Source organism: Dermacentor silvarum, chromosome 8 (assembly GCF_013339745.2).
Source record: "Dermacentor silvarum isolate Dsil-2018 chromosome 8, BIME_Dsil_1.4, whole genome shotgun sequence".
Classification (NCBI taxonomy): Eukaryota; Metazoa; Arthropoda; class Arachnida; order Ixodida; family Ixodidae; genus Dermacentor; species Dermacentor silvarum.
The window spans coordinates 122,523,534-122,539,914 of record NC_051161.1 but is presented as its reverse complement, the minus strand read 5'-3'; the positions used below and the strand labels follow the sequence as shown (position 1 = coordinate 122,539,914).

Sequence of the window (16,381 nt, the reverse complement as noted above, 5' to 3'; positions counted from 1 at the left end):
GAAAAACATGCGGCTGCACGCAGTGTCTAGGCTGGTAGGTGGAGCTTGGCGGAGCGAGACGCATAGCGGCGCTAGGCAGCGCAGGTGACGTCATCGCTCAGCGAGGTTTTGTTCGCGATACACGGACTGAACGGTCGCTTAAACAGCTCCACTGTTAAAATCGTTTTCGTTGAGTAGAAAACCGCTGACACGATAGTAAAACAAAATAACCGCATATCCACGAAGTAAATGATGATGAGTGGGCGAAGCACCGGGGGATCATTCGGGCAAAACGCCGGAAGCGTTCTCTGGAAGCCGGAGCTTGGCGTACGTATACTGTACATATACATATATATTGTACTGTAAAATAAGGAGCAGTGGGACTGTGGCTATGAGAGGGAAAACGACGACGAGAAAGATAAACCTTGATTCGGTGCTCAATCGGCTGTGTTACCTCTCGCTGCTCTATCGTGCTAGTCGCGAACGCTTACTTCCAAAGTGCTTCGCGAGATTTGTTGGAAGGTGCTGGGCCTTTTGCAAAACTGGAACTCCGAAGCCGGACGATCTCTGTCACAGCTCCCATGCCTGAGGAGACTAGTCCTCCCAATCCACCCCAGGCACCGCCTCCGGTCATCTGTCCTGGCGCGCCACGCCAACGGGATCCTCCCATATTCAATGGCACTGACGATTATGACGTAGAGGACTGGCTGTCACTGTACAACCGAGTGAGTGCCCACAACAAATGGACTGAAGCTGACAAGCTTCGTTACGTCCCATTCTACCTTTCCGGCGTCGCCCATCTTTGGTTCCGGAACCATGAGGCTGAGTTTACCACCTGGACAGCTTTCCGAACGAAACTTCAAGAGGTCTTTGGTCGCCCTGCTGTGCGCAAACTTCGAGCTTAACAACAGCTTCGCTGTCGTGCCTAACGAAAGGGCGAAACCTTTACCAGCTACATTTAAGATGTAGTTGATGTTTGCCGGCGTATCAACCCAGATATGACCGAAGATGACAAGATCAAGAACATCTTGAAAGGCATAGAAGATGACGCCTTCCAAATGCTCTTGGCGAAGAATCCTCAGACGGTCAACGACCTCCTGACGATTTGCCAGAGCTATGAAGAGCTACGCTTGTGCACTTGGTGTTAGAATGTCCAACATTCAACAGTTGTCGCGATGTGTTGCTGAACAAATTCCAACAACTTAATCTTGTTCGAACTGCGCTTAATGATTTGTTTCCGAGAGGTGATCACGCTTCCCCTGAATATGAAGCTCACAAAGCTATGATGGAGTTCTTGTCAACCGCGGGACTAGACTCGTCTGTAACGCTCGTACTCTGCGTGTGAAAGCGTGATGCGTTGTGGTGTGCCTTCCTCCCCCTTTTTCCTTCTTTTACCTCCTTCCTCTTCGGTTTCTCGATTTTCTCTTCCTTTTTCAAGTGGGTTGGTGGGGTGTATTTTTCAGGAGAATTGCTATCCCGTTTTTATTTCCCTTTTTGCTGTGTGTATACGATTACATAACTAATAATAATTACTCCGACCCAATGACCCATGTTTTGTCTACTCACTTGGACCACTATATGTACTATCGACCAAAAACATTTACGGACCACGGGATCTCGGAAAACGCTAAATATCCGAGCAGCCTTTAAACGTAGCCAGTAAAACCGTACATCACAATGTTGTTCGCACATACCAGTAGAGGCTGGAAATACGAGTACCAGGCTGCGTTTTGAGGCTGCTGAGATATTCAGTTTTTTGTCAGCTCCCTTGGCCCGTAAACTTTTTTGGTCGATTGAACGTGCTCCTGGTCACGATGCCACCGAGGTTATTCTATCCCCGTGATTCCAGCTTCGTGATCCCACTCTCATCTTCATCGCACTGTCGTCGTGCCGTGATCATCATACCGCCTTCATCGTTTTATTGACGTCATTCCTTCTTCGTCATTCCATCGTCGTCACTGCGTCGTCTCCCTGCCGCCATGGCCATGGCCGACCTTGGCGAGCGAGTGACGGTGACAAGAACTTTATTTGGTCCTGAGAAACTGTGGCCCGGGGGAGCAGAAGGCTCCCTCAGGTCGAGTCGGTGGCTCCGCCCACGATGGCACCGGGAGGCGAAGTTCCGTTGCGATGTCGCGGGCCCTCTGGGCTGCCTGGAGCTGGATGTGGTGCTTGTCGCTTCTGAGGAATTCATCCCACCATTCCTTGGTGGCAAGTGTAGAGTTTTCTAGGGCTGGGCACAGCCAGAGCATGTGGTCGAAATAGCATGAATCGGCGCCGCATTTGGCGCAGGACTGCGGGAAGTCTGGGTCTATCCTGCTAAGAGACCGCGGAGTGGGGTACGACGTGCGAGTTTGTAGCATTCTGAGCGTGCTAGATTATGGTTTGTTTAGTTTTGGGTGGGGAGAAGAGAACCACATCCTTTCCAAGGTGTAGTGAGAGATTATTTCTTAAAAGGTGCACAACGGGTCTTTCTGGATGCAAGCCTCGTTACGAGGATGGCCGTTGTCGGCTGCGCGGGTCGTGAAATCGCGCGCCAGCCGGTGAGCCCGTTCGTTGGGATTGCAGCCGTGCGGTTGGACCGAGTCCCCCAGGTGGGCCGGGAACCATGAAATCTGGAAATAAGATTACGTGCCAATTTTCCGGAAATTAGTGAGCGTATTGATCGCAATCCTATTCGCCTGTAGCGATACGCGCGCCGTCGAAAAGGACCCAACGGCCGTACGCGAGTCCGAGAGGACGAAGAGGGGAGAATGTGCGCTGTGTACAGACAGGGTGATAGCCGCCTCCTCCGCCTCGTGAGCAGGATAGGTGCGCAGAGAGGCCGAATTAAAAAGATTGCCTTTCGCGTCCACTACCGATATGGCGAACGCGTCTTCGCTGTCATGTATAGCGGCGTCTACGAATAGAGCGTGAAGTTCCTGTCGAGTGATCTGTTTGAGGATTGCCCGAGCTCTGGCGAGTCTCCTACCCTCGTTGTGTACTGGGTGAATGTTGCAGGGAGTCGCCTCTACCTTGATTAGGGAACTAACGTTTTTAGGTAGACAGAATTTATCCTCCGGGTCGTGCCTGGGCCGAATGCCCGCCTCGTCTAGTATTCTGACTCCTGCCCTGCTGGATGATACTCTATAAACCTGCGCCATCGATGGGCTTCTATAATTTCGTCAATCGTGTTATGGAGCCCTAGCTTCAGCAGTCGTTCCGTGCTCGTGGACTGGGGAAGTCCCAGCACACGTTTGAGGCCCGTTCTTATAAGCGTGTCTAAGATGGCGTTCTCCGCCCTGCTCCAATTGAGGTAGGGGGTTATAAAAGGTAATGTGGCTTAGGAAGAAGACCTGGGAAGTTTTGAGAAGATTATCCTCCTTTAGCCCGCTTCTTCGGTTGGAGATGCGGGTGATCATTCTGATGACGTTTCCAGCCTGACCAGAGAGCTTATTGAGAGCCGTCGCGTTGCAACCCTTGGCGTCGATGAGCAGACCTAGAATTTTGACCGAGTCTACCCTCGGCATTGGTTGCACGTTTTTGGCTTTGGTAACTATCGGGAGACTTTCCAGAGGCTCGAGATTTCTTACTCCGTGCCTAGATTGTCTGTACAGCAAGAGTTCCGATTTGGACTGGGAAAGATCTAGTCCCGTGCCGGAGAGGAACCCCTCGATGGTTTCTAGCACGTTCTGTAGTGAGTGTTCAATCGTGGCCATTGATCTTCCCGGCACCCAGATCGAAATATCATCCGCGTAAATGGCGTGTCCCACGTTCGGGATCTCGGCGAGGCGAGCGAAAAGCCTGTGCGTGGCTATGTTGAACAGTAGCGGGGAGAGGACCGAGCCCTGCGGTGTGCCGCGGTTTCCCAGCTCGTAAGGACCTCCCGAAACCGTTCCTAACCTGATGTGCGCCTTGCGATTCGCCAGGAAGGATGTTGTGAAGTCGTTAAAGTTCCGTCCCAGGTTAAGGGCAGAAATTTCTCGCAGTATGTGCCTGTGTTTGACCCTGTCAAAAGCTTTGAAGCGGTCCAGCACGAGGATTCCCCTTACGTCGCAGGTCTTATCAAAAGTAGCCCTCCTGAGAAGAAACATAGCATCCTGTGTTGACAGGGACTGTATGAAGCCGACTATAGGTTGTGCCTAAAGAGTTCCCTGCTCTTAATGTGTGCAACGATTCGTTGTGGAGAGCTTGTTCCGCGTCCTTGGCGATGCAGGACGTAAGAGAGATGGTCCTCAAATTGTCGATGTGCGGGGCTTACCCGGCTTAGGGATGAGTACTACTTTGGCGGTGTGCCATTCTTCTGGGACTTGGCCGGAATTCCATACCCGGTTGATCTCGTCTGTGAGCGTTTCGATGCCCCTGTCATCCAGGTTCCTGAGGAGCTTATTCGTCACTCCGTCCGGCCCCGGCGCCGATCTGCCGTTAAGGTTGCAGAGGACGTGTCTGATTTCAGACGTCTCAAATGGATCGTCCAGATCTGGCACCCGATGGCCTTCGTAAGTGATTACCTCGCCCCGGCGGACCGAACTGTGGGCATGTGTATGCTAGGTTTTTGGTCACCTCCTTCTCTGTGAGTCCTATCGAGAATTGTTTCTTTACTAGTCTATCCGACGCGAGGTTGAGAGTGCTCCTGGATTGCTAATCGCTGTTAAGGAGATTTTTAAGCAGGTTCTATTTGCTTGCCCTACGCATGCGTCCGTCAGTTTCTGCGCATGCTTCCTCACATTGCTGTCTGGCGATTTGGGACGTGTGGGACTCGATTTCCTTATTGAGGCGCGTGATTCTCGCCCTGAGTCGCACTGTCGACTGGCGAGTGCAAGGCGCGATTCCTTCGCGAAGGAGCCGCCCTTCTCGGAGGGCCGGAACAAGACCGTTCCTGCCACGGCAGGATCTGAGGCCAGGGCCACGGTGGCTCTGGTGCGACGACGGGCGGCGCGCGACATCACCAGGATGAAGTCATCGGGAACCTCATGGGTGCTGCCAGCAGGCTCGTGGGCCCTCGCCCGGCTGGTCATGCTGGTCATGTACTCAGGCGTCGGCTGTCTGTGATCAGTCTGCTGTGGGGGGGGGGGGGGGGGGGGGGTGCTGGGATAGACGGTGAGGCGTCCTGGAAGGAGCTGGAACCAGCAAGGGGTGCGCCAGCCGGAGGGGAGCGCTTGGCCTTTGCTGTTTTGTTTTTCTTCTGCTTTTTCGTTGCCACGTTTGTGGCTGGCCGCTGATTCCTTTTCAGGAAGTCAGCTGCAGTATGTTGCGGCACCTTTCGGTGAGGCTCAAGGCGAGGTTCTGCCGTCTCCTGGGAAACAGTAACTCCGGTGGGGGTAGTAGCCGGCCTCCTAGGAACAGCAGTTGATGCGGTCTTTTCTGCAGTAGTGGTGGTAGCTGCAGGCCCCACTGCGCTGGTCGCCGCCGTCGCTGCATCTGGAGCTTGTTCGCCAGCAGCAGAGCCGGATGGAGGAGTCAAAGGCTTTCGGTTTGAGTCGGGAAGGACAACGAGGCCCTTCGACTGCTTGGGAACCTCCTCCTCGTCCTCGCTGTCTCGGCCACGCTTTCGGGAGGTTCACTCGTCCATGTCCTCCTCATCGGAGGTCACGGGGAGCTCCACCGTGACTAGCTCGAAGGTCTCCGTGGGCTGCAGTGCCGCGGGAGTTGGAGTGGTCAGGGGGAGATCATTTGGGACCTCACCCGATGGGACCCGAACATCGGCGACAGAGGACGAAATCGGAAGTAATATTTTTTGTAACTTGTTTGGGAAGTATCTAGCGTATGTAATGCGGTCTGTACAAAGGTTTGGGGACCGTATTTTTGTAAGTTTTAACTGGTTGCCCGGGTGATCTCGTTTTGTTCTTGCAACGATGTGCGGATGTTCTTGTTTGAGTGCTCGGATAACGGCTCTGGCTTTTGGCTCAAGGTCACTTGAATGTCACCGACAACGCGAGCTAAAATCATTCCATGCTTAAAAGACTCTCAGTAAAAAAAAGCTACGGACTTCATGCATTTAAATTATTCTTGGCACCTACAATGCTGTCCTAACGAACGATTCTATAAGTAGCTTGACGTCCTGTGTGGAGAGTGCCGGCCGAAAGCCGACCATGTTGTGAGAGAATAACTCATTAGTTTCTATGTGCTTAGATATACGGTTGTGAATGGCATGTTCGGCCACCTTGCCCACGCAGGACGTGAGCGAGATGGGCCGCATGTTCTCCGGCGCAAGAGGTTTGCCTGGTTTCAGGATGAGCACCGCTGAGGCTGTCTTCCAGGAGTCGGGGACGAGGCCCGTTTCCCAGATTTTACTGACTTCCTCGGTGAGCAACGCTACTGAGTGTCCGTCCAAGTTGCGGAGGAGCTTATTGGAGATTTCATCCGGGCCCGGTGCCGAGCGACCGTTGAGCATTTCGAGCACCTCCCAGATTTCGGATTCTGTGAAGGAGGCGTCGAGCTCCCCCACTGCGCCCCCCCCCCCCCCCACCCCCGGTAACGGGGATAATCCACGTCACCGGAGGGGCCCAGCGGGAGATACTTTTGGCCAACTCTTACAGGAGGGCGTGCTCAAATACGCCCGCCGCCTTTTGATTGTGCAATATGCGATCAATGGCTAGTCTTTGATTGCTTTTGCTTTGAAAATCGTCGAGTAAGTGTTTGAGGAGGTTCCATTTTCTCCCCGCTCTCATCCGCCCATCAACCGAGGAACACACTTCGTTCTATTGTTGTTTGGCAGTTCGATGGAATGAGTTTCTATTGCACGATTGAACTCTGCAATTTTCTTGCGAAGTCGGCAGCGGAGTCTGTGCGTTCTCCAGCGGGTCAGGATAGAGTTTTTGGCTTCCAAGAGGTGCGCAAGGAGCGCGTCCATCTGATCTACTTCAAGGTCGGTCTTAACCACCTTGGTCGCAGCTTGTACGTTCTTCTGTAGTCTTGTGGACAGACGATCGAGATTATCGTAGTCGGTCTGGTCCGCCTCCCGCAATTTCCGGAAGGCATCCCAGTCCATTAAATTCCCTGGTAGGAGCTGTGATAATTGTTAGGGTAATCGCCACAATGAAGTGGTCGCTACCCAGATTCTCTTGCAAATTTTTCCATCCTGCTCCGGGGGCGTTCTTGATGAACGCCAGGTCCGGAGTGGTGTCTCGGACTACCGACGTGCCGATTCGCGTGTGGTATTGAGGATCCGTAATCAATTCCAGTGAGCAGTAAGAAACTGCCTGGACAAGGAGATTGCCCTTGGTGGAGTTGCGGGGGTATCCCCAGGCATCGTGGGGTGCATTGAAGTCACCCGCTATCACTATGGCGGCCCCCTTGGTCAGGTCCACCGCCTTTGTCATGATCGTGGCGAATGCCTGCCGTTGATCCCACGGCGAGCTGTATATTTTTAAAAGGAAGACACTGCTCTTAAGCCAATTGTTAGGGATAATTTCGACCATAATGATCTCCACCCTGGTTTTGCCAAGTGGTTTTTTGTGTACTTGAAAGGCGCACTTCCGTGCGACCAAGGTAGCTAAACTACACTTTCCCTCCTCCCGTATCGATACGACCCGGTATTCCGAGAAGGTGGGCGTGTCATCGAGAGTTTCTTGTAACAGTTTCTTGTTTCGGCACGTGCGGTTTGACCGCCTGTGGCGAATGCCTGCCGTTGATCCCACGGCGAGCTGTATATTCTTAAAAGGAAGACACTGCTCTTAAGCCAATTGTTAGGGATAATTTCGACCATAATGATCTCCACCCTGGTTTTGCCAAGTGGTAATTTGTGTACTTGAAAGGCGCACTTCCGTGCGACCAAGGTAGCTAAACTCCACTTTCCCTCCTCCCGTATCGATACGACCCGGTATTCCGAGAAGGTGGGCGTGTCATCGAGAGTTTCTTGTAACAGTTTCTTGTTTCGGCACGTGCGGTTTGACCGCCTGTGCCGAAACGAATTGCTGCAGCGGAGCTTTGCGCCGTTGGAAACTGGCGCAGTTCCACTGCCACACAACCAGCTTATTGGAATTGACCGCCATGGTGATTGCCTTGGATTGGCCATTCCACCGCTTTGTTGACGGGGGCGGCAATTGCGGGTAAAGGTGCCCGACTGGGCTCTCTCGAAGGCTGTCTAGCCGTAGCTAACGCGGCCTATCCACTTTCCAGGGAAGCCATCCTTTTAAAGAGGGCAGTCACGCTTTCAGTGAGCAGCTGGATTGCCCGTTGCATGCTTTCTAAGCCTTTGGTATTGGACTCGGTTTCCATATAGTCAGCGTCTCCCTCTGAGGGCGTGGCCCTACGTTTACTAGAGCGCGCCTGTGGCTCCCTTGATAGGGGCTCCTGTTGCTTCTCGGCTTGCGAGGGGTAAGAATTACGGAGCGACTCAAAGTCGGCCCTCATCTCCTGCATTTCTGCTTTGAGTCTAGCGTTCTCTTGCATGAGTTGAGAAACTCGGGGATCTACTTTATGTTCCGGCAATGCTACCTGCGTTACCTTTGGAGCCGGTGTCGTCTGCTGTGCCTTGACACGACCGGCCCAGGTGGGCGTTTCCTGGACCCGCACCCGGCAGCGACTTTACAATTGCTAGTAGGTACAGCGGGGGCGTGGCACTGTGGGTCACGTGACTTCCGCTTAACACGTGTTGTCATGGCAATCGTGGAGCTCCTAGGTGCCTAGTGACATAATCGCTTAGGGATTTTTGAGACACTGGTCTGCACGGCCGCGCGGCGGCTGCTAGTTACTGAGCGTGGCTCTTATCTGCGGGACCGGGCACACCGACCTTGCCGAGCGCAGCTCCAACGTGCGTAGGGAGCGAATCGCTTAGGGCACGTTGGCCAATGTGTGGGGCACGCCGGCCGCGCTTTACTATTGTAGCGTTTGTTCTAGTGGTGGAAATCCTTGCAGTAGTGGTGGTAGGCGTAACGGATTTTGATCTCGGTGAACTGTGGTGGTGTAAACAAGCGGATACTGCTCGCGTTTGTACGCCGGGGCCGCGGCGGAAGCCGCGGTGCCGGGCGCCGACGAGAAGCGGCGGTCGTTGGGGTGTTGCGGAGCGCAGCGTGGCAACACCCCAAATAAAGAACTTACTGCTCCAGTCAGGTAGACTGATCCCTCCCTGATAGTGAAATTATATTTGGATCATCGAAACAGTGATGCGTTTATTTAGGAATATCATCGTTTCTCTCTCGCACCTTCTTGTCCTCGCGCCTGCGAGAGAGAAACAATAGTATTCCTAAATAAACGCATCACTGTTTTGATGATCCAAATATAATCTCACTGTCAGGGAGGAAGCAGTGTACTTGAGTGTAGCGGTATTTTTTTATTTGGGGTGTTGCTACGCTGCGCCCCGCAACACCCCAATGACCGCCGCTTCGCGTCGGCGCCGGGCACGGCGCCTTCCGCCGCGGCACCGGGGTACAAACGCGAGCAGTATCCTCTTGTTTACACCCCCACAGTTCACCGAGATCAAAAGCCGTCATGCCACACCACCACTATACTGCAAGGATTTACGCCACTAAAACAAACGCTACAATAATAAAGTGCGGCACCGCCGGACATTCAACGCACCCTAAACGATTCGCTCCCTACGCACGTAGGAGCTGCGCTCGGCAAGGTCGCTGCGCCTGCTCCCGGAGATAAAGAGAGCCACGCTCAGTGGAGACCAGTGCCTCAATAGTCCCTAAGCGATTATGTCCCTAGGCACCTAGGAGCTCCACGATTGCCATGACAACACGTGTTAAGTGGAAGTGTTAAGCGGAAGCGGAAGCACTTTGCATAATATGCAATTTCCTTGCTTTCGCCAGAGAAATCCAACAGCAAATAAAATGCCTAATATATAATAATATATAGACACCAAGGATGCTGACGATGTTTATTTCTTCAGCGTTTTACTCAAAGTACTTTAAGAGTGAATGAATAAATACAAGGAAGTGATAGAGTGTTTTTGATAATCAGAAAAATTCGATCTCAAGCCGCCTCCTGAATTGTAATGCGTCACAATGTGAACAGAGCACTAAAGGTACACGTTCGGGTGGGGCTGGACGCGTGGGGGGGGGGGGGGGGTTAACTCGGCTTTAGGGTGGGGTTACAACACCCAAGTTCGTTTGATGCTTGGTGTCGAACACTCTTTTCTCTGAACAGCAGCCCGTCGAGCAACCCATTCGATCATGGACTACCCAGAGACCCATGCTTGCGGGAAAAACGGTTAGCGACATAGATACATAAAGTTAGACTCCGAAAGTGCGTTAATTAGGCTAAGAATGCTAAAGCCCATTAAAAGACTCCTTCCTACAACCTATAATGTTTAATGTGTTAGCATGCTGAGGGTAGGAGGATCATGTCCAGGGCTAGTTCGCCGTGCAGCTAATTATGCTCTCCACACAGAGACGAGAAGTACAGCTCCACGTAATCACCGTTTCACCGGTAGTGGGTTCACAATATGCACCACAAGGTGCTTGAATCCACCCCCTCGCAGTTTCCAGGGACCAGCTGTGCCTCTATGTTTGTGTCTATCTACGCAAGTTTGTATCCGTTTTCCACCTACCTGGTGTCTCTGCGTAGTCCATGGTCGAATGGGCAGCACATCTGGCTGCTGTGCTGATGGAACATGGTTCGAAACCAACCATGAGACCAACTTGGATCACTGAATATTTGGCAATGTATACATACGGACTGTGTAGGTACCACTGTTCGAAGAAACTCTTTGACACCGACTTGGAGCATTGGGTATGTGCCATTCAATCTGAGCTGGTATTCAATGAACCCCTTGGTTCCAAACTGGGATCACTGTGTGTATGTCTCCGATGCCGAGCGGAATTGAACCCACGTCACAAGGGTTCCTCAAGGACAGCAACCCGACTATCTAGCAGACTGCACCATAAATGCACTGGCAAAGTGCCGCTTTCCAATGAAAGTTTTTCCCATCAACACATTAGCGAGCTGCACCATGAATGCACTGAGTATGTTTGGACTTCTCGGCAACTGGCTCACTGCGGCAAGCGAGGGAACAATTGTAAGCGTTCGCAGGGACCGACGCGTACGCTTGTCGTCTTGGAGGCCACGCGCGGACTTTGCGGCAACGCCACTAGACGGCGAAGCGTTTCCGGAAACAAGATCGCGAGAGGACTCGGGTTGCCGCATGACGCGTTTCTAAGCGTTCGCAAGCACCGGCACGCCATGGATTTCGGAGGCCACGTGCAGGCTTCGTGGCGGCGGCGCTCGATGGCGTCGAGTGTTCTTAAGGAATGGCGAAAGAGGAGTCCCGCTGCAGTACACGACTCACAAATAACTCGTTTCCACATTGGCAATACATTGTGTCATTATATTCCCTGCTAAACGCATTACTGTCGACAGACTTCGCGAGATGGATCCAGCCGTTTTTTTTTTTTTTTTCTTTTATATGTAACAAGCCTCACCGACTTCGGCGTAGCGGATGCCGAGAGAATCTCCATTGCGATCTGACCATGGTTATCGTTATCATCGTCAGCCCATTTTTATGTCGACTACAGGATGAATGTCTCTCCCAGCGATCTACAGTTACCCCTGTTATGCGCTAGCTTATTCCATGTTGTGCTTGCAAATTGTCTTATTTCACAACACCACCTAATTCTCTGGCGTTCAATCTACAGTTCCATGTAGGAGCTTTATACCTGAGGAATGTAAGCAGCTCCTGGGGTAAGGCATCGTGAGAATTCATTTTGCACTGCATAAATTTTCTTTCATTTTTTTTTTTTTCAATCCTGTATTTACACTTTTTTCGCCACAGGCGGTTGATTACTGAAAAAAAAACAGCCAAAAGGAAAGAAATGATTTGCCAGTAGCAAACAACATTGTGTTGGAGTTTCCTTTTTTGTGTTTTTCTTTTTTTTTTGTTATCCGAATATATCCAGCGAGCAGTATTGCAAAAGTTCAGAAAACTACAATACTGCACCCGTCCGGAGCCAACAATAGTGAGGAAGTGAAGTCAGCTCGTTTCAACTTTTCCCTTCACGTGGACTGCAGTTTCAGTCATGTGCGCTTCCCCGGGGAAAGACTTAAGCTTTACTGCGTTTCGAGAAAATTTTCAGCGGCAATTTAGCGGCAAATGCTAGAGAAATACGTTTGAATTACGTCGCAGGTCTTTGAGATTCCCGATCCATGGCTTAAACCGCGTTCGCCACATTTCAAGGTGTTGTTCAGGAGCTCACCCGGCGCGTCCTTCCACTTCGAGGAGCCCAGTGCAACTCACTGTGGTCCCTAGCAGCTTCACTCACATTTTTTTTTTCCACTGGGAACATATGGGACCTTCTTGCGGACAATCGCACCGCAGTATTGGCAGCATTTTCTTTTTTGCTCCTGTAAATGCGCTACTATTAATGGCGACGGATGTAGACATAAGAACACATAATATTAAACAAAGTGTTTGTTTTCGTTGCTTTTCTTGTAATTATTGCCGTTACCAATGCGCAAATGAACTAAACAAGTATCACAACAGTATCCCACCCTTGCGATAGTCAGGTAACACCAAGGCGCTGCTGTAACAGGGAGAAACTACTTCGGAACCTCTTAAAATAGCACTTTCGCTGCATGCAATCGCGCTGAATTTATGAAATCGGATTTGTGCGCGCTGCGCAATCACTCTTTTCTTTTAAGGCGAAAGCCTTATATGTCACAAGTCAGTCGACCAAAACGCGTCGACGGCGCGATAGGTACAAAAAGGCTACGAACCCTCGACCTCTGGTTGGAGTCGAACCAACAACCATGGGTGGCAGTCGAACCCACCACCTTTGGTGGTAATTAGGGTGAAGTTAATTAAGGCCCAGGTAATTAAGATAGAGCTAATTAAGTCACTCGAACATTCGACCTTTATAATTAAGAGGGATGACTAAGCGAAATACACGAAGCGAATTAAGGGAGATGAGTAAGCGAATTAAGAGCATACGTAAGCGAATTAGTCGGGATGACTAAGCGAAGTAGACTAAGCGAATTAAGGGGGATGTGCACGTCCTGTGTCCGTCTTTAATGCATCGGCACTTGGGCTTTCGCATTCAATGCGTCTTAGGAATAACGTCTGTGATTTTTTTTTTTTTTGCTTTATTTGAACACACATTGGTACCTCATGCCCATCGTCGTAATGTTTATCTGGTTCATATTGATCCAACATGCCCCTAATGCCCAGCGCAAGTGGCCGCCATCAGACCTTACGCGAAGAACGCGGCGAAGAACAAAAGCTTGAGCACTGCGACACGACCTCACCGGCGCACTCCGTCAATCTCACTCGCCGTCTACTATCTGACGTGTTAGTCCGAACGCGCTGCTAAGTCTTGTATGCAGTGCGCGTCTCGCATTTGAGCCGAAAGTGTTCCACTGAATATCCGTGACTTCTTACGACAAAGTGACATGAGCACCAGCCGCGAAAGCCGCTCGTCCCACAAAAGTCCATGTGGAACAGAACACCATAGTGATATCCTATGGGAGCGCGTACAGTCAGGTCCCTTTAGGACTTCGGTGACTTTACGAGGCCGTCCCCATGCGCGGCCTCTGGAATATCGATGCCAGAGCGGTGCTTCTGGTGCTGGTCATTGTTCGCCTGACCAGCGGTCGTATCGGCATGTTTCGTTATGGGGGCGGTCACGTGCTCATCTGCCGGGTGCACATTAAAGTCGGTGAGCGGCTCCATGTCTGCCGCTTCGGTGCTGGGTTCCGTGTCCAGCGAGCGCGCTTCTGTGAAGGCGACCGTGACGAAGATGAGCACTGCCAGCGTTCCCAAGGCCAGAAACAGGAGCACCACAGCGGTTGGCTCGATGGTGTCGTGAACTGGAGGGTTTGACGCAGCGGCAATGTTGTCCACTCCCATCGGCGCTGCAGCGACGTCCCAGGGTTGCAGTGGATCTCGGCAGGCGACATCGTACTGTGCGTTCCCTTTGACATATAGCTGCTCTACATTACCAGTAGGTGGAGGGACGACTTGAGCACGGCCTGGAAGTAGCTGGGCAGGATTTCCCATCGCGGTGGCAGTTTGACGTTCTTTGCGACCTACAAGAAAGTCGTCCATTTGGTTCACGGTACCTCCAAAAGAAGAAGGTGACGTCTTCTGCGTTGCTAAGCCAGCCGGCATCGCAACCATCGCCTCGGCGACTTGTCCCGCTGCCCCGGCGACAAGTGCGTCCTGCTGCGTGGCTGCGCCGGGAGGACCTTGGACGAGTTCGTGCGGCGGTTTTTGTTGCGGTAGCGCGTTCGTAGTGGTCGCCGCAAGTGTGAGCGAGCCACGCCTAGAGGCGGTGGTGGAGGCACCCTGTGAAGCGGCTGCAAGACTTGTCTCGTCATTGTTCCACCGGATCGACCTGACGTGGTGCCGCTTGCCATGATGCCGCTTGCCGTGATGCCTCCTGCCGTCATGCTGGGAGTCATTACCAGTGAGGAGAATACCGGTCAGCTTCGTGAGCTCATCTCTGCCACCTGTGTTAGCCACTGAGTGATGCATTCTTGCATTCCGTCGTCTTCTTCCTTCTTATCTTACCGTGTGTAGCAGTTCGATGCAACATGGTTCTCCCAGTGCAAGTTCATTAAAGATAAACTTAAGAATTTGGCAGCGGTTGTGGTCTTCAGCAGCTTTGCCACCCGAGCTTTCGCCTATTCCTGGGAGTGATCAACCCCATTTCGTTTGTTCGATGTGGACCATCCCACCAGAAAATAGCTCTTGGTTGCGGTGACGATGATGATGACTGCTTATGTAATGGCGCAAACCCACTTTGGCGGATAGGCCACGAACCAGGTGGTAGCATGGTGTAAAAAAATGAAAAAGAGGTAATTGAAGATGTTAAAGAAATCGGTAATAAATGAAATAAAATAGTGTGCAATAAGGTATTCATCATTGCAAAAACAGGCAGAGTAGCCACTAACTTAATAATAAAAAATACCTAAAGTAAAATACCTAAAGGGTCGACGTAATGAATAAGTTAAATATTGATTAACAACAATAATGTAAATAATGTTACTGTGAATTTGTCTTTATTCCTTTTTAATTGTATAATTTTATAATTCATTGAAGGAGAAATAAATAATCCATAGAAAATAAAATATATTAACAAGGTAATCTTTTTGTGTCGCAGAGATACTTAAAATGGCTCGGCAAACGTACATGTGGCTGTTACCTATGCTCCAAGTGAGAGTAGAACCGTCCTGCATAAAGGCAGTCTTTGATTACTAATCGGAATTTCCAAACATCGTTTTCGCTGAGTAGAAAACCGCCGACACGATAGTAAAGAGTGATCGATGAATTCCAGCTCATTGCCGAGGTAGCATAAAGGGTATACTGCCAGACCCCAGTGGCGCACCGACGGGGGGGGATTCGGGGGTTGTAACCCCCCCCCCCCTGAGGCCGACTTAACCCCCCCCCCCCCCCTTTTGTTTAACCACTTTTCTTTCCTTACGCATTTGAGTACTGCAACTAAGATGTAAGACGCGCAATCGTCTGCACACTCGCAAAAAGCGCATTTTTTGACAATTTCCCGTGAAGAAATCGAAATTAGTGCTGTTTAGATGGTATTGGCAAACTGTCAACCCCCCCCTGGCAGAGTTCCTGGGTGCGCTACTGCCAGACCCTATCTGTGCAAGTAAAAATTAGCTGGTGGAATACGGCAACATAGCCTTGTAAATGTTGCTTCGCCATTGTCGGTTAGGGCCGCATTGTCGGGCCCAAGAATAATTTAGATGCATGAAGTCCGCAGATTTTTCTAATCAGAGGCTTTTTGTGTCTTCGGTCGAAGAAAACTACCTATTTCGAGCCGCCGTGATATGCGCAGTTGCCGGTAGCACAGATATACCAGACCATTTAAAGACGCTCGTGCTAGATAATCAGCTATTTTATTGAGACGAATGTCTCGGTGGCCTAGGTGCCCGTGCTAAATGAAATAAACTTAAGTGGGGTGGAGTTAATGCATAAAATGTGTTCAAAGCTTCCGAATCTGTCGACACGTTCAGCGCGCTGCATACAGAAAGAGAATATGTGACAATAACTACTCTTGTGGCATAAAGGGGTAATTTTCTCAAAGCAAGAACTATTGCCAGGAGTTCGGCCTGAATAATTGATGTACACTCTGGCAGGCGAAGTGAAAAAGGCGATTCGAAGGATGGTGAGTACGTTCCCATGCCTGCCTTCTCTTCACACAAGGAAGCATCAGTCGCTATTACATATATTTGGAAATGAGTCAAATTTCTTGAAAAGGGCATTCAAATATGCTGGCGGCGGCAAGTTAGCATTATTGGGGAAAATGTCTGCAAATTCATTTCTGAGTGACGACGTACGTGGACCTATCATACGGCATGATCTCCCGAATACGAAATTTTAAAGGTCCTAATTGTGCCTTCACAAGGTGTACACCTGTGGTGTATGCAACCGGGACCACGTGTTTTCAAAAAATTATTTTGGATCATACACATGATGCATACTGTGTACGTCGCAGAGCAGATTAATAAGTTCTTAAGTTGGTTT

At 50.9% G+C, this 16,381-nt stretch overlaps 1 protein-coding gene across 1 annotated transcript; it reads right to left on the bottom strand.

Annotated features, from left to right (window-relative positions):
* Positions 1 to 1,251: 1,251 nt before the first annotated feature.
* LOC119462388 (uncharacterized) lies at positions 1,252 to 4,973 on the bottom strand. Its single transcript, XM_037723733.1, has 4 exons — positions 4,747 to 4,973; positions 3,401 to 4,035; positions 2,085 to 2,209; positions 1,252 to 1,314 (listed from the first exon to the last, which is right to left on the bottom strand). Exons 1-4 carry the CDS (start codon positions 4,971 to 4,973, stop codon positions 1,252 to 1,254), a joined length of 1,050 nt encoding a protein of 349 aa, XP_037579661.1.
* Between the last annotated feature and the right edge of the window lie 11,408 nt (positions 4,974 to 16,381).

Bases quoted from the DNA above. Each gene is read 5' to 3' on its own strand.
- LOC119462388 (XM_037723733.1), bottom strand. From the start codon at position 4,973: ATGACCAGCCGGGCGAGGGCCCACGAGCCTGCTGGCAGCACCCATGAG. The intron at 2,210-3,400 runs GTCAGGCTGGAA...GGCTGTGCCCAG, and splicing joins GGCTCTCAATAAGCTCTCTG to CCCTAGAAAACTCTACACTT. The intron at 1,315-2,084 runs GTGCCATCGTGG...TTTCACACGCAG, and splicing joins CAACGGAACTTCGCCTCCCG to AGTACGAGCGTTACAGACGA.